Source organism: Drosophila miranda, chromosome XL, assembly GCF_003369915.1.
Source record: "Drosophila miranda strain MSH22 chromosome XL, D.miranda_PacBio2.1, whole genome shotgun sequence".
NCBI lineage: Eukaryota > Metazoa > Arthropoda > Insecta > Diptera > Drosophilidae > Drosophila > Drosophila miranda.
In genome coordinates, this window is record NC_046673.1 from 18,453,544 (window position 1) to 18,473,301 (window position 19,758).

A 19,758-nucleotide genomic window follows, 5' to 3' on the forward strand; every position below is an offset into this window, starting at 1 on the left:
CTCTGCGCGGCTGCGCCAAATGCTGATCATTGCGCCGCCGGAGTTTCCCATCAAAATGCTGCAACGGCAGGCGGGGTGGAGAGGGGGAGTCATTAATTGTCGTCGGTGAAGTGCCAAAGTGAAAACAAACCCAAACAACTTTTAAAATGTCGCTTTAAGCACAGCGCGCACCGCGAAGAAAAGTGACAGTGGGGCAAGCAATTAAAACACGGTCGGTTTTACCTGCCGAAAGCGCCATACACAAAGGGGCACCCAGACACAGACGACGATCAAAGGGTTATTTGATGACTGAAAGGCACTTTCAACGTGTGGGGGCTACACATTGTGTAAATCACAATGGCACCACAATTTCTATAGATTTTAGCTATATGAACGGCATATGTATATTATTAATGAGTCTCTTGGCCTTCTTGGATCCGTCGTTGCACTCATCCTGTTCTTAAACACCTTCTTAACCCCGTCAGAACTAGGAAATGGACGAATCCAAGGTCTGTCAGCATCCCTCAAAAAACTCCCTATCCAGTAATCCCTATCTATCCATAGTCACCTGCCCCATCTTTCTAATCGAGAACCGGAATGGGTAAAACTAATTTCAAATTCAGTTCGACACCTTCGAACTTCCTTCGGACTTCCGACTCCGCGTTCCTTTGGGTGCTTGCAGATATCGAACCGAATCCGGACGAAATTTAAATCTGAATCCAGAAAAAATAAAATAAAATTATTTTGAATGAGAAGTACAATTCTCACAGTTGGCCGAAACGGAATGGAGACACATGTACGATGAGGTCAACAGACCAATGAATATAGAATTGTATAGAATATACTTACGTATTGTAAAAGAAAGTGAGTTAATTTCACTTACTCCTGTATGACTACATCCATAGAAGAACTAAAGAATAAACTTGGATCCAAGGATTTGGGGGTACTTTTGTTCTGGAATTTCATGAAACACAGCAGCATTGTGAATATATTATATATTGTGAATTATAGTTCTTGCGAGTGTGAATCAGCTGAAATGTTCAGATGCATTTCCGAATATAAGTTTATGGAATATAATATATATTTAAAAACGGGAAAATATATTAATACATACATATATGTAAATACCTCTTAACCCTATCAAATGCAAAAGCCATATACTATTCTTTCTAAATAAAACAAATATAATGCATTTCTGTGTTCCTTACTAAATATTGTAAGTTTAAAAATACACAATATCTTCCAAATAAATTGAAGCCAGTCGAAAGTGCCAGCTTTACATACATATAAATAAATAAATATTTAAAAATATTTGCATGAATGCATATGAATGAGCATTGAACATAGAGAAAAAAAGCTCTGAGAATCGAATTGCACTTTGATTTTAAAATTTACTATAGGTATAGCAATATATTTGCACCGTGTGCGAAAATTGTAAAAAGAAAATGTTTTCACTTACATTTTACCATTATTATTTGTTTTAAAGTGTTTTATATATTAAATATGGTATTCAAAAAACTTGTATGCAATAATTATGTTTAAATCAAAGTGAATTCTATTTAATTTCACCAATTTCCAACAACCAACATTTAGAAAAATAGTAACGATTTGATTGGTTTTGTATTTATTTGGAGATTTACGACGTTGCTCTTAAGCTACAGCTAAGTAATTCCAAAAATTGCTTGCAACTGCAATGTTCCATAAGTATACGTGTAATGGTTTCAGTTGTGTATAAACTATACTCATAGATGTTGCCGCGACCTCATATGATGTACGGGTATGATCGGTCCCACCGGTCCTCTGCATTGTCTTCCACTTATGAGGGTGGGTCTGGGTGTTATTGTGTGTGTCTACTACTTAGTTGCTGCGTCAAATACTTGTTACATGTGTGCACGCACGCATCGCCATCGGCTAACATCGGTTTGAAGGATTAATCTAGTGGATAATGGTTGTGCTTAGAACTATACATTTTTCGCTTATTCCTGCTCCGATCCATATAAAATGATGTTCTCTTCGATTCTAGTTGGCATTTACTGGTGGTGGCAGGTGGAGTGTGGCGAATGGCGGAGCGTTTTAAGGCATCGAAATCAAACTTCAAATTGTGCTACAGAACGTTCTAACAAATCGTGGATAGATGATGCCAGTTATGCACTTAAAAAAAAACGCAAAATTTCCACTATGGAAAGCTACACAGCTATTTCCTATCTTTCCTATCTTTCCTGCTTATCATCTCAATCACATGTGTAATTAACTATAAACCTTTTGTTTAAAGAAGAACAAAAAAATTAAGAAATTTGTAAGAACGATCAACTAATTTTCAGTGAAGCCGTGCGACTGGCTGGGTCTCTACAAAATATTCACACACACACACAAAATATAAGACGAATAAGATTCAAATATATCAACATAACGTATAAACGCACTAGCAATACTCTATCTCTTTTCTAATTTCCAATCGGAACTTAGCCTAGGGAGGGGGCGGCCGCCTGACTGCTGCTGCCTGCTTACCTAACTGACGGGGGAACTGGACGTATTCGATGGTTCTTAATAGAGGATATTGGATACGATACGAGGCGATACGATACCTAATGCTGGCTACGTGGCTGCTGTGGCTCCGGGCTACGGGCTTACTAAATTTAAATCTACATTTTGGACTTATTCGATGGAAATGAGAAACAAAATATAATAAAATACAATACTAACTAATCTGCTGCATCCTTGAATGCTGGGTACAGGACATAATATATACAATATAAAAATAATTTCAGATCCGTTCGAACAATGGGTGATGCACACAGTGCGCTGGGGGGCTACCCAGTTATGCCATACGGCAGATGCCGCCACCTGTGCGGCTGCTGGTGCTCCACAATGTTCTTCCCTCCCTGACTCACTTGCCCTCCGTCATCTGGACGGCAGTGTTACTGTCGCTCCCGCACGTGTCAAAGAGTTTGTTTTTGACCTCATCGATGGAGAAGTCCTGCTCGATGGCGGGGTAGCTGAATTTCTGCAAACAAACACATACAATGGAAGCCACTGATTGAGTAGCTTATATCATAGACTATACAAGGGTGAACCTACGTTCTGGGTGATGTTTTGGCCCCGAAGCATCTGCCAGTTCTCCAGTGTGTGCGCGTATTGCAGATACTTTTCAAAGTCGTGCAGCGTTTCGTAGACATGACACAAGCCCAGATAGTCGTACTCCAGGCCGGAATACGCTAGCCCAAACAGGCGGAGACCTACACGAGAGGTGACAGGTGAAATGTGAGATTAAGAGCTTGGAAGCAATGGGGCTTCCAAAGATATTTACTTATATCGATGCTGCGCAGGTAGAGCTTTTCCGCCTCGCGGTACTTTTTCATTTGGTAGTTGTAGAGCGAGGCCAGGTGGCCAATGGAGAGGCCCACCTCGTAGTCGAAGGGCCCCAACAGATCCGTCTTGATCTTGATGGCCTTCTGATGCATGCGCTCGGCCTCCTCGAAGCGGTTCATTGTCTGATAGAGTCGCCCCAGATTACCGTAGTGCTTGGCCGTCTGCACGTTCACCTCGCCAAATACCTCGAGGGAGAGGAACAATGCAAAGTTATGCAGTTCCTCGGACTGCAGCAGTAGATCCTCCTCATCTATGCCATCGGCCATTTTGTCCAAGGCAATCTCCTCCAGCAGCAGAGCCTTCACACGCTTTGCCGAGGCCAACATCAGGTGGTTGCTCGGCACCAGTTTCTTCATAATGCCCACCGCCTTGTCCACATGGTCCTGGGCACAGCTAAATTCGCCGGTGCTGTACTCATGCACGTAGTACGCATACGACAGATCCTCGTGGGCAATGGCCACATGGAAGTTCATGTTGCCAAAGATGCCACGACGCACGCTCAGTGCCTCCTTATAGACGTTCACCGACTGGAACACCGAGTCCACGTTGAGCAAGAAGAAGCCATAGTCCAGAAGTGTGTCCCCGTACTTTTGATGCTTGCGGCCAAAGTGTTCCCTAGAACGGAGCAGGATGAGCAGTTTGCAATGAGACGGAGAGGGAGGGGACGAGTATCTATATATATAACTTACCGAGCGCGTCGCACAGCCTGGCAGATTAGCAGATTGGCCCGGGCAAAGTCTCGCTTAACCACACACGCCTTGGCCGCCTGCCTCAGGACATCGATGGCGATGCTGAGGGTAAAAAATTAATGAAACATTCAACAACAACAATCAAGATTCAAGAGTCAGAGGGAGAGGGAGAGGGAGAGGTAGTGGTAGGGGCAGAAGTAGAGCTAGATAGGCAGACCCACCGCGGTGTGGCCGAGTGCTTGAGACAATGCATGGCATGCAGGCTCCACATGTGGCTGTTGTTGTACTCGTTCCGGGCAAAGAACATTGCCGATATTTGTGTGTAGGTTATGGCCACCAGCTCCGCTGGCACCCGATCGTTAATTGAGCGCTTCAGCTCCATGAGGTCGTTGTAGGTGCGCTGGGCCAGCTTGAAGTTACAGTGGGCCGACTCCGCATAGAGGAGGCTGCAGAAAAAAAACAAAAATACATCATATACTAAGGATTGGCTAGGGATATCAAGGGTATTTCCTACCGCTGTAGGCAGTCGAGGCGCATAACCAGCCAGTACTTGTGGGGCGGCAGACGCTTCAGTCTTTCGTTGAGGCACATCAGCACAGAGATGCTCTCCTGCATCCAACCGGCCTCGGAGAGGAATGAACCGAGACGAAGGCCCAGGTCAATCACCTGCAGCTCTTCCCCGTTCAGTTCCTCTAGGTCGTAATCAGCTGCATCCGGCATTGCAGATCCTGGCTGATCCATGGCAGTAGTAATCACACTGAGTTCTAGTTCATGGTTGGGGCTCATCGTTTGGCTGGCCATGGACCTGCCACTGGCACTGTTGCTGGTGCTGGCCACATCCTCGTCGGGTATCTGCAGCGGGCTGTACTCCTGCACCAGCTTCTTGGCCCGCTCATCCAGACTGTCCTGCGACTGTTCCTGCTCCTCGACATCTCCTCTCCGTTGCTGCTCGTCTGCCTCATCACCATCATCCCCATCTTGCGTCTGTTTTGTATTGTAGCGACCCACATAGGCCTCGCTAAGCCGGTTCGATAGCATCTTTTTGTTGGCCATCAGGGCGGCCAGAATGCCCAGCAGTTTGCTGCGTGCTGGTGAGTGGCGTACGAGTCGCGCGAACACCTCCAGGCGGGAGAGCTCCTCCAGCAGGGTGTCCTGTAAAGAGTCCTGCTGCGACATCTGTCACGGTCAAAGCAGGACAAAAAGGAATAAACTGAAATTAATGCCGAAGCTCTCATCTCAAAACAAGACAAAACAAGGCAATCTCCGGACAATGGATTTGCGCTTAGCCATTATCAGCAAGTTCAATGGCTCTTCGGGCAACAGCTGTGCGGCTGCAAGGCCTGTCCCATCATCACCATCATCATTGTCATCTACCCGCGCATCCATTCGCTAGAGCGGGGCAGGACAATCAAGGGGACAACCCCCCCTCCTGTCCGTTCCTGCTCCCTGCCTGATTGTAGCTATTTTTAGACGCTTGTCGCAGCTTCTGTTTATAATTTATACTGTAATTGCCAGCTTATTATGACAAGATTTCGCTCTCCATCTCTGATCTGTGTATGTGTGTGCGTGTGTGGACGCACGAGCGCGCCATACTTCACATTTCCGCGAAAGGTCGTAAGTAGAGTACTAGTATGCATCCATTTCATTCAAAGAAATGAGTTTATATATTATTAGGAAACCGAACAAGTGGCCACACAGTCCTGCCCAGCTGCAACTACATTAATAAAGAGAGTACCATGGTACCACGGTACCAGTGCATACTAAATTAAACAAATTCTTTGTTGAAATTCGATCGATCAGCAGCTGTTTCGCGCACTGTTTATATCCACCCCCCAAGGAACGATCTTACATTGAGAATCGTGCTCCCTCATGATATCGTTTAATCCTATCCATAATAAGCGCAAAATCATAATCGTCTAATCAATTTGGCCAGCGTCTACGTCACTACGCTCAAGCGTCGCCCCCAAAGCGGAAAGGCAAACACATAAGTATGCGAATGATATGTACACACGGCTGGTAATCGGGAAGATGCTAAAACAGTGGGGGACCAGTGGCGAAATACCCACCGAGATCTGGGCGGCCAGATAAGGGAGGAGCTCGGCGTGGGTGCTTTAGCCCGCCCCAAGATAACGATCGAGCCGCGGATTGGCTTGAAACCAACCAGCCTGCCCGTCTGTCTGTCTGTCTGCCTGGGTGTTGCATGCAACAGTTGCGTTGCTGATTGGCTTGCCGCCACTCACCATTTCGTAGACATCGATAAGTAAATTGCGCGGCAGCTCTGGCAGCCGGCTAATCCGATCCAGTGCTCGCACCGTGTTCCCGTCCAGGCTGAAGATCGATGCCTTCAGGGACAGGTCGTAGAGGGACTTGTTGGCGTGGGCCGACGTGATGATGTTCATCAGTTGATTGTTGTTGGCCATTGCGATGCGAGGATGATGATCCTTGGCGCTTGCTACCTGTCTCGGGCTCGGGCTGGGGCTGGGTTGGGCTACGGCGGGCGACTCTTGGCGACACAGCTGCGCTCTCGGTGGTCTCGCTGGTGCTTGTGGATCGGGGGCGGGATTGCACTTGGGTGCACTCTGCAACAAGTATTAAATTAGGCTACACGCAAATGCGGTGGGAGGGATGGACACTATTTGGGGGACACAACACACGTGCCCAACGCCAGACGAAAACAAAACAAAAACAGTTGTGTGGCAGGGGGAAAATCACTCTCTTGGCTACAAGCAGTGCGATATTGGACAATCTCTCTGAGGGGCTTCGGCAGCTCCGTTTACTTAAATTCACTTTCTTTCGAGACGTTCTCTGGTTTTCCTTTCTTTCAAATCAGTACTGCTGCTTCTGCCGCGGCCACCACCGCCGTCTCTGCCGTCTCGGTTCAGCTGCTGTTTCGTTTCAGGTGCTGCGAGTAGTGGAGTGCCTCTTTGTTTTGCCAACTGGAGGGGCTCGCTCTGGCTAGCATTTGCTGTCTTGGGGCTCACTTACACAGATTCGAATGCATCCAAGTTGCTCTCTCACGTGCACTGCGGGCCACTCTGGAAGTACTACGCTGTTTTTCTGCCCGTGAAAACCAGTGTTTATGAATTAGTCGAAGGACTCGAATTATTTTTTCTCTTTTTAGTATTCGATCACGGATTTCTCGATAAAAGTTGCCCTCACTCTCAGAAATATACCGAAATATACTGATTCATTATTTGTATTATTATTCCATCAAATTCCTGGATTTTGATATTCGGTTGCATATCACTTGCTAGCTAGAACTTTCAGCACTGAATACATAATTATGTCCTATTGATGAATGATTGCTTTAGTTTAAATACTACTTTTTATTTGATTGCTTACAAAAAAAGGTTTTAACAAGAAATGTCAATAAAAATGTCAAAAAATCCGTTATCCACTTTTCGACATGAAATTTTTTTGACATTTTTGAAAAATTGATATTTTGATGGTAAACGTTAAAGAAATCGATGCTAGTCACGAATTAGTATTTGATATGGCCCGGGATATGGCTCCAAATAGCATTTCTACACGATTTATACATTGGTGTATTCATCACGTCTTAAAAAATACTGGAAAAAACTTCAAAATACTAAAAATAAGTATATAAATATGCAAGGCAAGTGTGTGAGCTAGACATGTTGTCTAATCTGGCAAGCAAATCGGATTTATTGATCAAATATACCGTCCGTCAGAAATATGGCGAAATATACCGTTTAGTTTTAAATATATACCGTAAATATACCGATGAAGAAACGAACTTAGCCCACACAACCCCCCTCTATTTAAACAGGCGAACAGCTTGAGTTATGCCGCGAAAAGTAATACTGTTTTTAATATTCACTTGTATATTCTGTTTACTTAAAAAAAATGCCAACGATATCGTTTACTTGAACGGCGCTCAAATTCTTCAGGTTTCATAATTTCTGTGGAGTGTATTTGAAAATCCACTGGTCGACAATGGGTTAATCGTTCGCTGTCCATGATAGGAAATCATATTCATCGATTTTGATTGATAAATTAATTTTCTACAAGATCGGCTAATTCGAAATACTTTCTTTTATAGATTATTTATATAATAGGCTTTAAACAAAAAAGGTCAACTAAATTAATTTTTTAATATGGCAACTACAAGGTAACTACATATTTTCTACATATCATACTGTATGGTTAGTGGTGACATCAACCACAAATTTATGTAGTGCTGTCTGGCTGCCTGTTTCCATTTCACTCGCACTTGCAGAGTTTCGGCACTGCGACAGCAACAACACCTGACCCAGTATGTAAACAAACCACTTTTTAAATTCAAATTAGGCCCCGCCACCCCAACAACGCAGTAGAATGTCCGACAAGGACGATCGATCCAAGAATAATGTAGCACTTAATCGCTGCTACCCCTGCTTTCCCAAAAAAGGAAGCGGCGGAACATGAGGCAATACATTCACCAATACTCCAAACAGCAGCCGCAGTACTGCCACCTCCATCGGTTTGCTCTAGTGTATTATTGGTAAGATATTACCACGAAAATAGGGACTTAAGTAAATTATTTATTTTCTATTCACTTTAGGTACAGATTTACGTATGTAACGGTGCAATGACACGATGTGCGAAAGTCAAGCTTTGGCAAACGGATCGAAGCATCGGCATTGCTACAAGAAAAAGCCAAGGAAATTTGCGGAGTGAAGGTACCTGTAATGCTGATCGGGGACTCGGCATTTAGGTTCTCTAAAAGTCTGCCACAGTCGCCTCTTTGGAACAGCGCAAGTTCAATTACAACCTTTCCACAGCTATGTAGGCGGGTTGTGGAAAATGCGTTTGTGCATTTGAAAGCAAGATCTAGAATAATCGGAAAAGGCCTGATTGATTCCTCGATCTATCATATTCTAATTTGTATATCTAAGAATAGTAAATTATGTGCAATCAGAGCGCACGTTGCACCCTTAGGAAACAGCTTTGGTTATTGCCAGGGTAGAAGGTCCTCTGGACAGACTGCGTGTCGGTGGCACTGTAGCCGGTGAAGAAGTGAGCTTGGTGCGCTTGGGCAAGGTGGCGGCGCGCAAATAGGGATTGTCTATGTTCGGATTCTCAAGTATGGCCTTGTTGGTTGTGGAGTTGGGCTTGATCTCAAGCTCCTGCTTGTCCTCCTTAGATTTATCTCCCTCGAGATCTTCGTTATCGCTGTCACCCTCATCGCCGTCCTCTAAAACAGGATATTAATGAATATTTCGGTCTCTATACGATTAGTGTCACTGGGCTGATGGGTACCTTTGCTAGGCGCATCTTCTGTTCGATTTGCCACCAAGTAGTGATATTCCAGTTCCTCGAAATCAAAGACCTGATCTGTGGGATTTAGGGCTGCGTAATAGGGCGGCAACGAGGGATTGCACGCAATTACTGTGGAAGTAAAGGAAGCCAAAGGATGAAAATGTAATTGCTTGAATTTTGAACGAATAGAATAGCACTACTCACATGGAAACATGTTGTCTTCAGTGGGAAACAGATTATTCGTTTCAGTTGTCTTGCACAAGAACTTGGTCAGGGCCTTCTCAATGTCACGCTTCTGGCAGGCGGCCTTTTCCCGAATCGCCTCGTACTCCGTCACCGGCTGCTTGTGCGTCGGTGTCCGTATGTAGGCATGCGGATCTGGCATGGGTGGAAAGTAGCTAGGGACATAGGGCGGATGCGATGCCTTGGTGCCGGCCTGGAGAAGGCTCAGTGTGCGCTGTTGTGTCTGCTGTGGCGGCAGTTGAATTGGCGCATGCGGTTCACGGCGAAGGTAACTCTCCAGACTGCCTATGTTCTGGCCCATGTTGATGAGTGCCATGCTCACATCGCCCACCGTTGCCATAGTGCGCCCACTGAGCTCGCAGTAGTTGTGCGCCGAGTTTCCCAACTCCGAAATAACTGCAAACAACAATTATATTAATATGCGGTTGGCCATTTTTCCAGTTCGCGTCCACTTACACGCCTGCAGCATTTCCGTGAGCGTCTCCAGGCACTGTGCACTGCATTGGCTGGCCCCCTTGTCCAGCAGGAGCTGCGAGAGGACCTTGCCGAGCAGGCGGCGGTAAACGTCGACGTTGGGTGTGGATACCGATTCGATTTTGTCCATTGCTTAAAATTATTTCACTTTTATTTGCTCACTTTTGAATATCCAAAAAACTTTGCTCTGTAGCGTCAGCTGTTCCACATGGTATTGCACAGTGTGCTAAAATGCGCAATGAAAATACCACATTTAGGTATTTATTTGTTCGCACTTAGGTGCTTATCGACACATTGTGATTTGATATATGGCGGGCATTTCTAAGCATATGTATATCTCGGAACCTCAATTATAGAGCGGCTGCTTCAGACACAGACGTATGCCAACGATCGAGACTATGCGGGAAGCCCAGCCACGTATACCATATACATATGCATGTACATATCTTGTTTAAATGCACACAAATACATTAATTCTGGATCCTAGAAGAATCCTGAAAACTTTACACTGACTCATACCATACTGTATAAATTGTTCACTATTATGTTATTATGCGAAAGACACATTTCAGATAAATGGTTACCGCCATAAATACCCGCCATATTTCAAATCACAAAGTGTCGTTAAGCACCTAGTAGGACCATATACATACCAAAATATGTTATTTTCATTGGGCACACATTTCAGTGGCAGTGCAACCCTGAGTGGAACAGCTGACCGATAAAATCTCATCGGGCGGAGTGTGGTGTGAGGTGGTAAGGTGCTTTGCTTTTGTTTAACAACCGACACCCGTAAATGCTCCGCGGCGTATACAAAACCAATCGGCAAAGTGAGATCGAGAGCTGTTCTATTAAATGATATTTGACAGGCTCCGGCCTTTGGAACGCGTTCATCAGGTAGGTCTCTGTGGGCAGAAGAAGTCCCATAACTCAGAAGAGTCCCAGAAGTCATACAAAATCCAAGAATAGAGAGCCAGGGCAGCGAGAATATTAATTATGTACATACAGCGCTCTCTGCATGTGTGTTCGGTTCGAGTTTGTGTGATGCTGTGTTGACTAATCGGAATGTTGGTAGGGGAGAAAACGCCGGGAAGGGGAATAGGAATTCCCCTATGGAACATTTCATAATTTTAATTGGCTTCTTGGTCTTTGGTTAAACAAAGTGGTCCGGCAAGAGCAGAGCCCAGCTGCTGTCCTCCAGCGGAGCATTTCCCTCCCTCCTCACTTCTTTGTTGGCATTGCGCGCGCGCGCCAAAGTGCAGATTGGCCAAAAAACCCACACACTGGTTGTGGCCCCGCGCGTCTTTGTCTGCTTCTGGTTCTACTCTTTCGTCTGTCTGCAGAAGGGGGGTCTGGTCTCCTCTTGCAAGGTTGCAGTATGCCGAAGTTTTGCTAAGATGACTCAAGGCAAGCGCCAGCTGCACTGACGCCATTCGAATCTCGAGGTCTACAACCAGTATCTAATTTATCGGTGCATATCTTATCAGAAATTAAATAAACACTCGTTAATTCAATTCAAACGAAGCCCTTGAAAATGTGTCGCGATAAGGAGTCATCTTTGATGCGACGGGACGGATAGTATTTGTTGTCAGTGTATCTTCTTACTCTGTTTTGCAAGTGCGCACTCGATCGCACTTTGCCTGTGTGGGTGAGTGTGTGTGTGTGTGCGTTTCGTCAAAAGAGAAACTCTTTCATCGTTTAATGGGCCGAGAGACTTTGGCCAGGCCCTGGCCCTGGAAAAAGAGCCAACAATAATGGACGACCTACAAAAGAATGCTCCGGCCACGGCAATGGCAAGAGCGGAAGCGGCTGGAAGCTAATGAACAACGAGATCATGAATCACTTATCGCGGGGGAATCGCCAGCAGCAGAAAATGAAGCCCAATCGCATTGATTGTATAAATATTTGACACAAACCTATGACTAACATTTCATATTGGGATTTCACTCTGATTTCCTTTGGGATTTTCACACCCCCTACAGAAGAAACAAACGGAGAGGCAGCGGGAGCAGAGGAAGGAGATCAGATCGGACAGAACTGAAGAACAGAAGAACAGCAGCATGAACAAGGTCGGCAAGCACATCCAAAGCGGCATCTCGTCGCTCGGCGGTGGCAGTCCTGTGGCCCTCTCAACAGAAACTCTACTTGGCTCCCCGGTTGATAGTGAAACTGGCGTGGCTGGACCGGGGGCCGGCAATGCAACGAATGTGTTCAACTCGATCATGAGCTTCCTGCCAGACAATCGGCCCATCACCTCGCTGCACATTGTTCAGGACTTTGAGCGGTGAGTGGCGTGGCGAGTGTAATCGAATGGGAACATATGGAAAAATATTTCTTTGCTTTGTTTTGCCTTGCAGCTGCCCAAAGAACTTCAGTGCCATTCATCGCACTTACGACCAGGATGCAGACGCAGATCTATGGCGCGACTATAGCATTTTCGGGCGCCAGAATACCCGCTATCTGTGCCTCTCCAAGTCCGAGGGACTGCCCGACTATGTGGTGGAGACACTCCAGTAAGTTCACGCACTCATCCCAAGCTCCCACGCGTGTTTCAACGTCTCACGCTTTACTTGTAGAGTCATTGCCGATAAGACCACTCCGCCGAAGGAGTACTCGCTGCTCTCGCGCACAGCCGACAGCGATCAGAAGGCCTGGCGAAAGCGACAGATCGCCTACAAGCTGTCGAAGCGAGGCTCTGTGACCCAAGCGGTGACCGACATCATTGTCTGCTCCAAGCTAAAGGTGGCCCCCGATGGCTTCAAGTTAGCCGGCGACATCAACGGAGTGCTTATCTGCTACAAAACGGGCGCCATTCCCGTACGCCTGCCGCCGCCAGTCCCAGCTGGAGGTGCAGCTGCAACCGCTGGCGGCGGCACCTGTGAGGTGGAGCAGGCATTGAACCGCCTCAATTTGCAGGGACAACGACACTCGCGCGGACCCGTGAGTGTTCCCTACATTTCGTTTGCACTGAAATTTATATTTTTATTTTTGGCATCCTCTTCCATCTCTATATCAGCTGCCGCAGCCGCCAACAGCAGAACACCATGACTATGAGGAGATTCAGGCCAATTATCAAATCAATTCTCCACAGCGCCCGGCCCCACCACGTCCAGCGGGTTCCAGTGCCGCTGTCGGCGGAGAAGGACGTGCAGCCTATGGCGGAACAGGAACTCTAGGAACCTATACCGAACTGGAAGGGGTTCCCTTTGTGATGGATGTTAGGCTGCAGCGGAATCAGCCAGGAACTGATGTGAGAGATGCGATTGCCCCCCTCTCTCTTTATCTCTCTCTTTCTTATGTGCTCGTTTTTCTTTATAGCTACCCATACTGCCAGAGCTATCAACGCTGCTAAGATCCTTGGACTATGACTTTCAATTGGAACGTCAGGTCCTGTGCACCATGAAGTCTTCGGCCTCGAAGAATCCATTCTTCAAGTAGAAATATCGATAATAAATTCAATCACAAATTTCAACATTTAGACCGTAAGCTCTCGTAGCCGTAACAGATCTAAAGCTGAAGCAGAAGCAGCCGCCGCCATAGACGACTCCCTAGAAATTATTTAGTTGCGATTTAGTTCAGTGGAAGAAGGACATGGAGGAGCCTGCCTCAGATAGGATAGGATCGATCGGTGTGTGTGTGTGCGTGTGCGTGTGCGTGTGTAATAAGTATTCCTGTGCCTTCGATGTGTACCCATGCCACAATGTATCCCTTATACCTCTAGTATTCCCCTCAGTTATAGTCGATGTGAAAGCGAAAGTGGAACCCGTTTGGCAGCCTAACCACAGATGAGAAGTGAAAGCAAAGCAAATGAAACCCAATATATTTACATCATTCATCATACAAATGCATCCGGCATGGATGCATCATACTTAATCCCCAGAAATGTGATCAGAAGAGCAAGCGAATGATGTTTTTTGTGTAATAATTTTAAAAGCATTATGCATAACATATACATAAATATATATATACTATATATTACCTTACCCCATGGTACAACCCTATCAATTATGTATGTATTCGAAGGAGAAGGTGCTCTTCCGTGTCTGAAAATTAATGTTAAAGTTTGAAACAAGTCTAGGAAACGCCGATGGCCATGTGCAACCCAATTGATATATAATTCTAATCGTATTATGTATAACGATGCGCATACACATACACATATATCAACTATATATACACATAGAACATATACATACATTTATAGACCAGTTGGTCTCGAAACAAACATAGATTACATAAATGGTAGCCTCTAGAGATGATTAGACTGTAATTGTGAGATCCTAGATTCTTCCCAGCCGTTGGGCGACCCCGCCCCTCCCTCAACCAGTCACCTGCCAGCCAGTCCCCTACCATGATCTACCACCTAACACACAAAACACAACACTCCACCCGCAATGTTATTATAAAACAGTTCAAATAAAAACCATACGTATATACACTCATTAAACCAATTTGTGAAGCTCGTTTGAGCTAGCATATGTGGCTCACGCTCTCATTCTCTTCGTTCCGACTTCCAGTTAAACGAACTGTGATGTGATCCGATGGCCAGAGCTCATGCCCTCATGCTTTTCGGTAGACGAATGGCTCTCCTCGTTGCCCTCTACTCTCCAGCCAAAGACAGGTCTAGACAGCCTCTAAGGTTCGAAGGTTTGTAAATCTAATTTATTAACGTACGTATGTATATTAACAAAAATATTATCAAATACGAAAAGCGTATATCAAAAAACAAAAATATCCATTGTAGGTGTATCATGCATGCCTGTATATGTTTGTAGAGTACGTTTTATGGTATGGTTACATATGTACTTCCTAGAACTAATGTCATTCGCTATATACAGTGGCTCTCTCTCTCTCTCTTGCGATTGGAGCTCTCAGAACGGATCGGTCATCAAAATATATTATGGAATAGTAAATCCGGTTGTGATAGCGTCTTCTTCAAGTTTCGCATACTCAGGCGATGCAGGCGTCGATCGGCGGTGCATCTGTTGGATTGTAGGTTGGGGGATCAGGGATCAAGGATCGAGGGTGCAGGTACAGTGGGTTCAGGTTCAGGTTTGGATTCGGATTGTAGGAGGATTCAGAGGTTAGCATAACTCTTGACACAACGAGACATTCAAGTGGTTGGGGGATGGGTGGGCAGACAAGCAGCTAGAGGCGTAGGCGGACGGGGATGTACTGCGTACTGCGGTGCGGTGCGGGGTGGGAGGCGGCGTGAAGACTGCGGCTAGGAACCAATATACACACCATCACCGAATCGGTAGGGGGCTGGCACCACCCTCAGTGGGGACATCACTTACTCGAATATGCGCGAGTGGTACTCGATCATCAGCTTGACGCAATCGGCCAGCGTCTCGCCCTCGCGCAGCAGCTGCTGGATGTCCTGCATGTGCACGCCCTGCGGCACCGTGTGGAATATGGATGGTGTCACCGAAATGGAAAGCGTCTCGGCGCTGATCTGCTGCAGCGGCACCTTGGTTAGCCTGGGGAGGGAGACGGAGAGCTAAGAGAGTGCCCAGAAGAGGCGGCGTCGCTGCCGCTCCACTTACCGATTAAAGTGGCCAAATATGTAGTCCATGGTATCGCGATTGATCTCCGGCAGCGAGCGTATCAGTCTTTTCAATGTGTCCAGCTTGACGGCCAGTTCGGTGAGCACTGGAAGGGAAAGAGATTACTCCAGCTGCAGCTTCTGGCTATGCGGATATACGTACACCATTGATGTGCCGTGCCAATGAAGGTTTTGGCCTCGTTCACACTGACCAGCGGACTCTTGATCTCGCGCAGAAATAGCTTGAGCACCCCGGTGAGGGTGTGTATGTCGACGTCCGTCTGCGACAGGGCGTCGTAGTCGTTGGCATCGATGCTGAAGCGCAGCGTCTGGATTTTGTTGTAGTCGCCGCACTGCCGATATATACCCTCGATGGGCTGCGTGGAGCGGCGGTACTTCTGCTCGATGAGGTCACAGCAATCGACCACGATGCGGGGCACGGTGCGCTGCTGGTCGTGTTTCAGCACCATCTCCAGTTCCGTGTCGAAGCAGGGCTCGTCAAAGAAGATGCGCTGCTCGCGCAGCGTCTCCACGCTGGGCCTGCTCTTCCACCAGTTGGAGAGATTCATCCAGGCCACGAGACGCGAGGGTCTCACATTGCTCTTACCTGTCACTCCGCTTGGGCCGCCCCGTTGCTTCTCTCTCTCTCTGTCTCTGTCCTTGTCCTTCTCCTTCTCCTGCATCAGTTCGCCCAGCTGACGGGTCATCTCTACCAGCTTGGCCTCCAGCTCCTGGCTGTAGCTGGCCTGGGCCAGCAGGTCCTGCTCCAGGGTGTGCATGCGCTGCTTGAGGTCGTGCCAGCGCTTGGAGCAGCTGCTGCAGCACTCCCTGCTCGTGCTGCGCTTGGCTCTGCCGCCGGCCATTGGGCTGCTGGCCGAGCTGGAGTTGGAGGAGCACACGTCCAGGCTGGTGTTGGACACCAGCACCGCCGTGCCGCTGCTGCCATTGCTATCCTCCAGGAAGAGGCGCGTCAAGTCTTTCGTGCTGCTGCTCTTGAGCAGGGCCAGCTTGTTGGGCCTGGATTTTAGCTCACGCACCCATCGAACGGCCTCCGGTCGTCCGGTCTCGATGCCCACCTGGTCCAGGGCGTTGCCCGAGCCTCCCACTGCACTGCTGTCCAGACGCAACAGGGTAGCCGAGGTGGTGCTGTGTCCGCGCACATAGTACGGTGGCGGTCCACCGCCGGACGACGTGGAGGTCGTGGAGCGGTCACGAAAGCAGTTCATCAGAGTCTTCTCTCGTGGCTGTCGTTTCTCGTGGGCTGCAAAGCCGGCGGCACCGATTATGATGTGCGCCGAGTCTGGTGTGCCAGGCGTCACTGGCACTAGCACTGGCCCTGGCCGGCCATTGTTCGTCGTCGTCGCCTGCATCGTGGTCGTTCCTCTCTCTCTCCACAGATTCGACAGATCTCTAGACGTTTATCGGGCTTCGCCTTCGCTGCGACTGCACTCGGGCTTATCGCAAGTGCGGCAGCTGACCAGGCGGCAATCCCCCGCCCTCCCTGCTTGCCCCTACTTGGTGTGGGTGGGGTGGCAAGTGACGTCAGAGACAGAGCGCAATTGTGGTGCAAGAACTGTGGTGCGGTGCGGTGCGGTGCGGTACGGTGCAGAAAGGAAAGAGACGACAACGATCGTGCGTATAATTAGTTTATGACTATTGAATGGAATGGAATGGAAGATAGCGCGCATATCGGCGGGGTATTTCCACATCGGAGAGTGCTCACTGTAGTCTGTGCTCTTTAGGCCTTTAGCCCTGTAGCCTGTACACACACGACACCCACCTCCTTCCGCTTGCTTCTCAAGTACCTCTATCCGTTGGCTGTTCCTCCCGATCTGCGCCTCGCAGTTGGGTGTCGTATTACGCTGACGATCGCTGACGGTCACGGATGGGTGGACAATGCTCAGGCAGCTCTAATTTCCGACTGACGGGGGCGAGCGAACAATTGGAATTCTCTTTTAAAAACTCTCTCTTATCGGTCCGGCCCGTCCCCTTGCCCACTTGCTGCCAGTTGGAGGCAGTTCTAGGGCGCGAATGATAAGATAAAGGCCGCGCCGAGAGCTGTAGAGCCACACAAATGCTAAAATATATACAAAATGCATATAAAAATAAAACTAGTTGCCGATAATCAGCTGAAAGGCTGCCACCACTTGGGGGCAGGGGGGGGATAGGGATCCACTAACAACCCTTCCCTGTGGCCTGTTTGCTTCGCTTTGTTCGGTTCCGTGAATGGGTCTGGGTCTGGGACTGGCAGTGGGTCTGGGGGTCTCGTAACAGCGACAGTATTCTATCTATGACGTTGACGATGGGATTGCTAGCATAGTTTTGGGATCAGGCAGAAGTGCCGCTGTCCGACCATGTGACTTCATGTGCCCGCTGAGGCCGGCGTATTGGGCAAAGCCCTTGGTGCAGATCTTGCAGATGTATCGCTTCTGGGGATTGTGAATCTCCTTGTGCTGGCGCAGGTACTTGCAGCTGGTAAATGTCTTGTGGCAGATGTCGCACTCCTTGTCGCGCACTTTCAGATGCCCCTTGATGTGATTGTTCAGTACGGACTGCTCGAAGAAGCTTTTGTCGCAGATGTGGCACTTGCCGCGTGGCCGCTGATCGTGCCGCCGCTTATGCCGCTCGAAGAACGACCTGGTGCTGAAGCGCTTCCCACAGATGTCGCAGCAGAAGGGCCTCTCGCCGGTGTGCGAGCGTCGGTGGACCTGCAGGTCCGAGGTGGTGGCGAACCGCTTGCCGCAATCCTCGCAGCCCAGCTGGTAGTCGTGCGTGTGCCGGCGCAGGTGGATCGTGCAGTTGCCGCTCCGCGAGAAGCCCCTGCCGCAGGTGGGGCACACGAACGGCAGGCTGCCGTCGTGCCCGGCCCGGTGGACTTTGTAGACGTCCACGCTATTCAGCAGCTGCTCGCACAGATCACACTGGAAGGGGGCGACGTGTGGCTCGAGGAACCGCAGCTGCGCGTAGTAGCGGCAACGGGGAGTGAAGGCTACGCCGCCGCCACTCTCCCGCTCGCACTGTATGCGCCGCATCTTCTCCTGCTGGTAGGCGTTGCGTAGGTTTCGGGTGTAGCGCTGCAGCAGCGAGGGCTCCAGCGAGGGAATCTGAAGCTCGACGCGGCACAGCGCCAGCAACTTATCCTTGGCCGCGTGTCGCATGTGACGCAGGCGGCAGGACAGGTCCTGCATGTCCCAGGTGCCGCTGCACTGCCGGTAGAGGTCAATGAGCTTCAGGCATTGCTGATGGTTCAGGTGGGGCACGGGCCGGGCAGCCCCCAACATCTTGGGATGTCGCTTTCGGTGCAAACTCTTTGCCAGGAAGCCCAACCTATCGTAGTACCAATGTGGGGTCGTGGGCGATCCCTGGGCCATCTCCTGTTCCAGACGCTGCTTTTCCCGCCGGTAGACAGTCTGCAGCCTCTTGGCGTGACCGGCCACCTCCTCGCCCGTAAACTGCAGACCGAACTGGGAGTTCAACTGCTCCGCGATCATCGCGCAGGCTTCGCTGCGACGCTTGTAGTTGCGGTGGGCCAGCATCCCTAAGTCCCAGAGCAGGCGATGCTCCTCCAGCTGCCCAATGAAGGCCAGCATGATGGGGTGCTCCTGCATCCAGAAGAACGAGGTGTCCGTGACTGTGATTGTTGTGTCTGTTGGCTGCACCAAAAAACCTTAGACATGGACATGGAGGAGGCATGGTGCAAAGCTTACGTCTGCCGCCTCATTGCACGACTCCAGGAACTCCAGTGTGGTGCTCTGGCTATCGCTGCTTGGCCAGTCCAACATTGTCTCTGGCGCCAAGCAATCTACAGAAGCATCACCGGCAACATGAAGAGGATCATCAGAATCAAACAGCGGATTTTCAGCATCAGGAAGAGGATCATCAACTAGCTGTTCTGCGTCCAGAGATTCCACTTTCACGGTAGCCAAAGATGCCTCTACGGCCTGCTTTTTGCTGACCCTACTACGCAGCGATGATTCCCTGGCTGTCTGTGCAGACTCCTCATCATCAAACAGTTCCGCGTGCTTCGATGCCAGATGCGACTTAAAGTCTTTGAGTGTATTGGCCAGCTTCTCGTCCCGACAGTAGATGCACTGGAAGGCAAAGGCATTCGTCTGCCGCTTCTTCAGCAAAACTATCTCCCCACAGCGCTGATAAGGCGGCATTCTGTTCCAAAAAGGTTGTTTTCTAGTTGGAAGA

General features: G+C 48.6%; 5 protein-coding genes across 8 annotated transcripts; 1 reads left to right on the plus strand and 4 right to left on the minus strand.

Moving 5' to 3' along the window:
* Nucleotides 1-1,586: 1,586 nt before the first annotated feature.
* LOC108162857 (amyloid protein-binding protein 2) lies at nucleotides 1,587-7,195 on the minus strand. 2 transcript variants are annotated; one of them, XM_017297806.2, is made up of 8 exons: nucleotides 7,023-7,195; nucleotides 6,278-6,616; nucleotides 4,552-5,213; nucleotides 4,259-4,483; nucleotides 4,038-4,139; nucleotides 3,287-3,963; nucleotides 3,058-3,215; nucleotides 1,587-2,983 (listed from the first exon to the last, which is right to left on the minus strand). In XM_017297806.2, the coding sequence occupies exons 2-8, from the start codon at nucleotides 6,455-6,457 to the stop codon at nucleotides 2,867-2,869; spliced, it is 2,121 nt and encodes a 706-aa protein (XP_017153295.1). In that variant the 5' UTR covers nucleotides 6,458-6,616; nucleotides 7,023-7,195; the 3' UTR covers nucleotides 1,587-2,866. The 2 variants fall into 2 exon arrangements, with proteins under 2 accessions (XP_017153295.1, XP_017153303.1); XM_017297814.2 differs by lacking the exon at nucleotides 6,278-6,616 and having other exon boundaries at nucleotides 7,023-7,193.
* Nucleotides 7,196-8,562: 1,367 nt separating this feature from the next.
* On the minus strand, nucleotides 8,563-10,262 carry LOC108162350 (transcription initiation factor TFIID subunit 8). The gene is made up of 4 exons (XM_017297056.2): nucleotides 9,999-10,262; nucleotides 9,504-9,938; nucleotides 9,300-9,428; nucleotides 8,563-9,234 (listed from the first exon to the last, which is right to left on the minus strand). The coding sequence occupies exons 1-4, from the start codon at nucleotides 10,144-10,146 to the stop codon at nucleotides 8,975-8,977; spliced, it is 972 nt and encodes a 323-aa protein (XP_017152545.1). The 5' UTR covers nucleotides 10,147-10,262; the 3' UTR covers nucleotides 8,563-8,974.
* Nucleotides 10,263-10,728: 466 nt separating this feature from the next.
* LOC108162337 (multivesicular body subunit 12A) lies at nucleotides 10,729-14,458 on the plus strand. 2 transcript variants are annotated; one of them, XM_017297033.2, is made up of 6 exons: nucleotides 10,729-10,913; nucleotides 11,999-12,300; nucleotides 12,374-12,529; nucleotides 12,593-12,956; nucleotides 13,033-13,266; nucleotides 13,335-14,458. In XM_017297033.2, exons 1-6 carry the CDS (start codon nucleotides 10,872-10,874, stop codon nucleotides 13,452-13,454), a joined length of 1,218 nt encoding a protein of 405 aa, XP_017152522.1. In that variant the 5' UTR covers nucleotides 10,729-10,871; the 3' UTR covers nucleotides 13,455-14,458. The 2 variants fall into 2 exon arrangements, with proteins under 2 accessions (XP_017152522.1, XP_017152531.1); XM_017297042.2 differs by lacking the exon at nucleotides 10,729-10,913 and adding an exon at nucleotides 11,504-11,664.
* A 193-nt stretch (nucleotides 14,459-14,651) lies between these two features.
* On the minus strand, nucleotides 14,652-17,841 carry LOC108156565 (rho GTPase-activating protein 15). 2 transcript variants are annotated; one of them, XM_033398034.1, is made up of 5 exons: nucleotides 17,342-17,840; nucleotides 15,725-17,134; nucleotides 15,563-15,668; nucleotides 15,314-15,496; nucleotides 14,652-14,998 (listed from the first exon to the last, which is right to left on the minus strand). In XM_033398034.1, exons 2-5 carry the CDS (start codon nucleotides 16,929-16,931, stop codon nucleotides 14,905-14,907), a joined length of 1,590 nt encoding a protein of 529 aa, XP_033253925.1. In that variant the 5' UTR covers nucleotides 16,932-17,134; nucleotides 17,342-17,840; the 3' UTR covers nucleotides 14,652-14,904. The 2 variants fall into 2 exon arrangements, with proteins under 2 accessions (XP_033253925.1, XP_033253929.1); XM_033398038.1 differs by having other exon boundaries at nucleotides 14,905-15,240; nucleotides 17,342-17,841.
* On the minus strand, nucleotides 17,195-19,752 carry LOC108156551 (zinc finger protein 132-like). Its single transcript, XM_017288074.2, has 2 exons — nucleotides 19,269-19,752; nucleotides 17,195-19,214 (listed from the first exon to the last, which is right to left on the minus strand). Exons 1-2 carry the CDS (start codon nucleotides 19,722-19,724, stop codon nucleotides 17,850-17,852), a joined length of 1,821 nt encoding a protein of 606 aa, XP_017143563.1. The 5' UTR covers nucleotides 19,725-19,752; the 3' UTR covers nucleotides 17,195-17,849.
* Nucleotides 19,753-19,758: the final 6 nt, after the last annotated feature.

Bases quoted from the DNA above. Each gene is read 5' to 3' on its own strand.
- LOC108162337 (XM_017297033.2), top strand. From the start codon at position 10,872: ATGATATTTGACAGGCTCCGGCCTTTGGAACGCGTTCATCAG. The intron at 10,914-11,998 runs GTAGGTCTCTGT...CACCCCCTACAG, and splicing joins CTTTGGAACGCGTTCATCAG to AAGAAACAAACGGAGAGGCA. The intron at 12,957-13,032 runs GTGAGTGTTCCC...TCTCTATATCAG, and splicing joins AACGACACTCGCGCGGACCC to CTGCCGCAGCCGCCAACAGC.
- LOC108162350 (XM_017297056.2), bottom strand. From the start codon at position 10,146: ATGGACAAAATCGAATCGGTATCCACACCCAACGTCGACGTTTACCGC. The intron at 9,939-9,998 runs GTAAGTGGACGC...TGTTGTTTGCAG, and splicing joins CACGGAAATGCTGCAGGCGT to TTATTTCGGAGTTGGGAAAC. The intron at 9,429-9,503 runs GTGAGTAGTGCT...TTACTTCCACAG, and splicing joins TGAAGACAACATGTTTCCAT to TAATTGCGTGCAATCCCTCG.
- LOC108156565 (XM_033398034.1), bottom strand. From the start codon at position 16,931: ATGCAGGCGACGACGACGAACAATGGCCGGCCAGGGCCAGTGCTAGTG. The intron at 15,669-15,724 runs GTACGTATATCC...TTTCCCTTCCAG, and splicing joins TGGCACGGCACATCAATGGT to TGCTCACCGAACTGGCCGTC. The intron at 14,999-15,313 runs GTAAGTGATGTC...ACAATCCAACAG, and splicing joins TACCACTCGCGCATATTCGA to ATGCACCGCCGATCGACGCC.
- LOC108162857 (XM_017297806.2), bottom strand. From the start codon at position 6,457: ATGGCCAACAACAATCAACTGATGAACATCATCACGTCGGCCCACGCC. The intron at 4,484-4,551 runs GTAGGAAATACC...TTTTTTCTGCAG, and splicing joins CGCCTCGACTGCCTACAGCG to CCTCCTCTATGCGGAGTCGG. The intron at 4,140-4,258 runs GTGGGTCTGCCT...TTTTACCCTCAG, and splicing joins AAGCACTCGGCCACACCGCG to CATCGCCATCGATGTCCTGA.
- LOC108156551 (XM_017288074.2), bottom strand. From the start codon at position 19,724: ATGCCGCCTTATCAGCGCTGTGGGGAGATAGTTTTGCTGAAGAAGCGG. The intron at 19,215-19,268 runs GTAAGCTTTGCA...TTTTTGGTGCAG, and splicing joins CGTGCAATGAGGCGGCAGAC to CCAACAGACACAACAATCAC.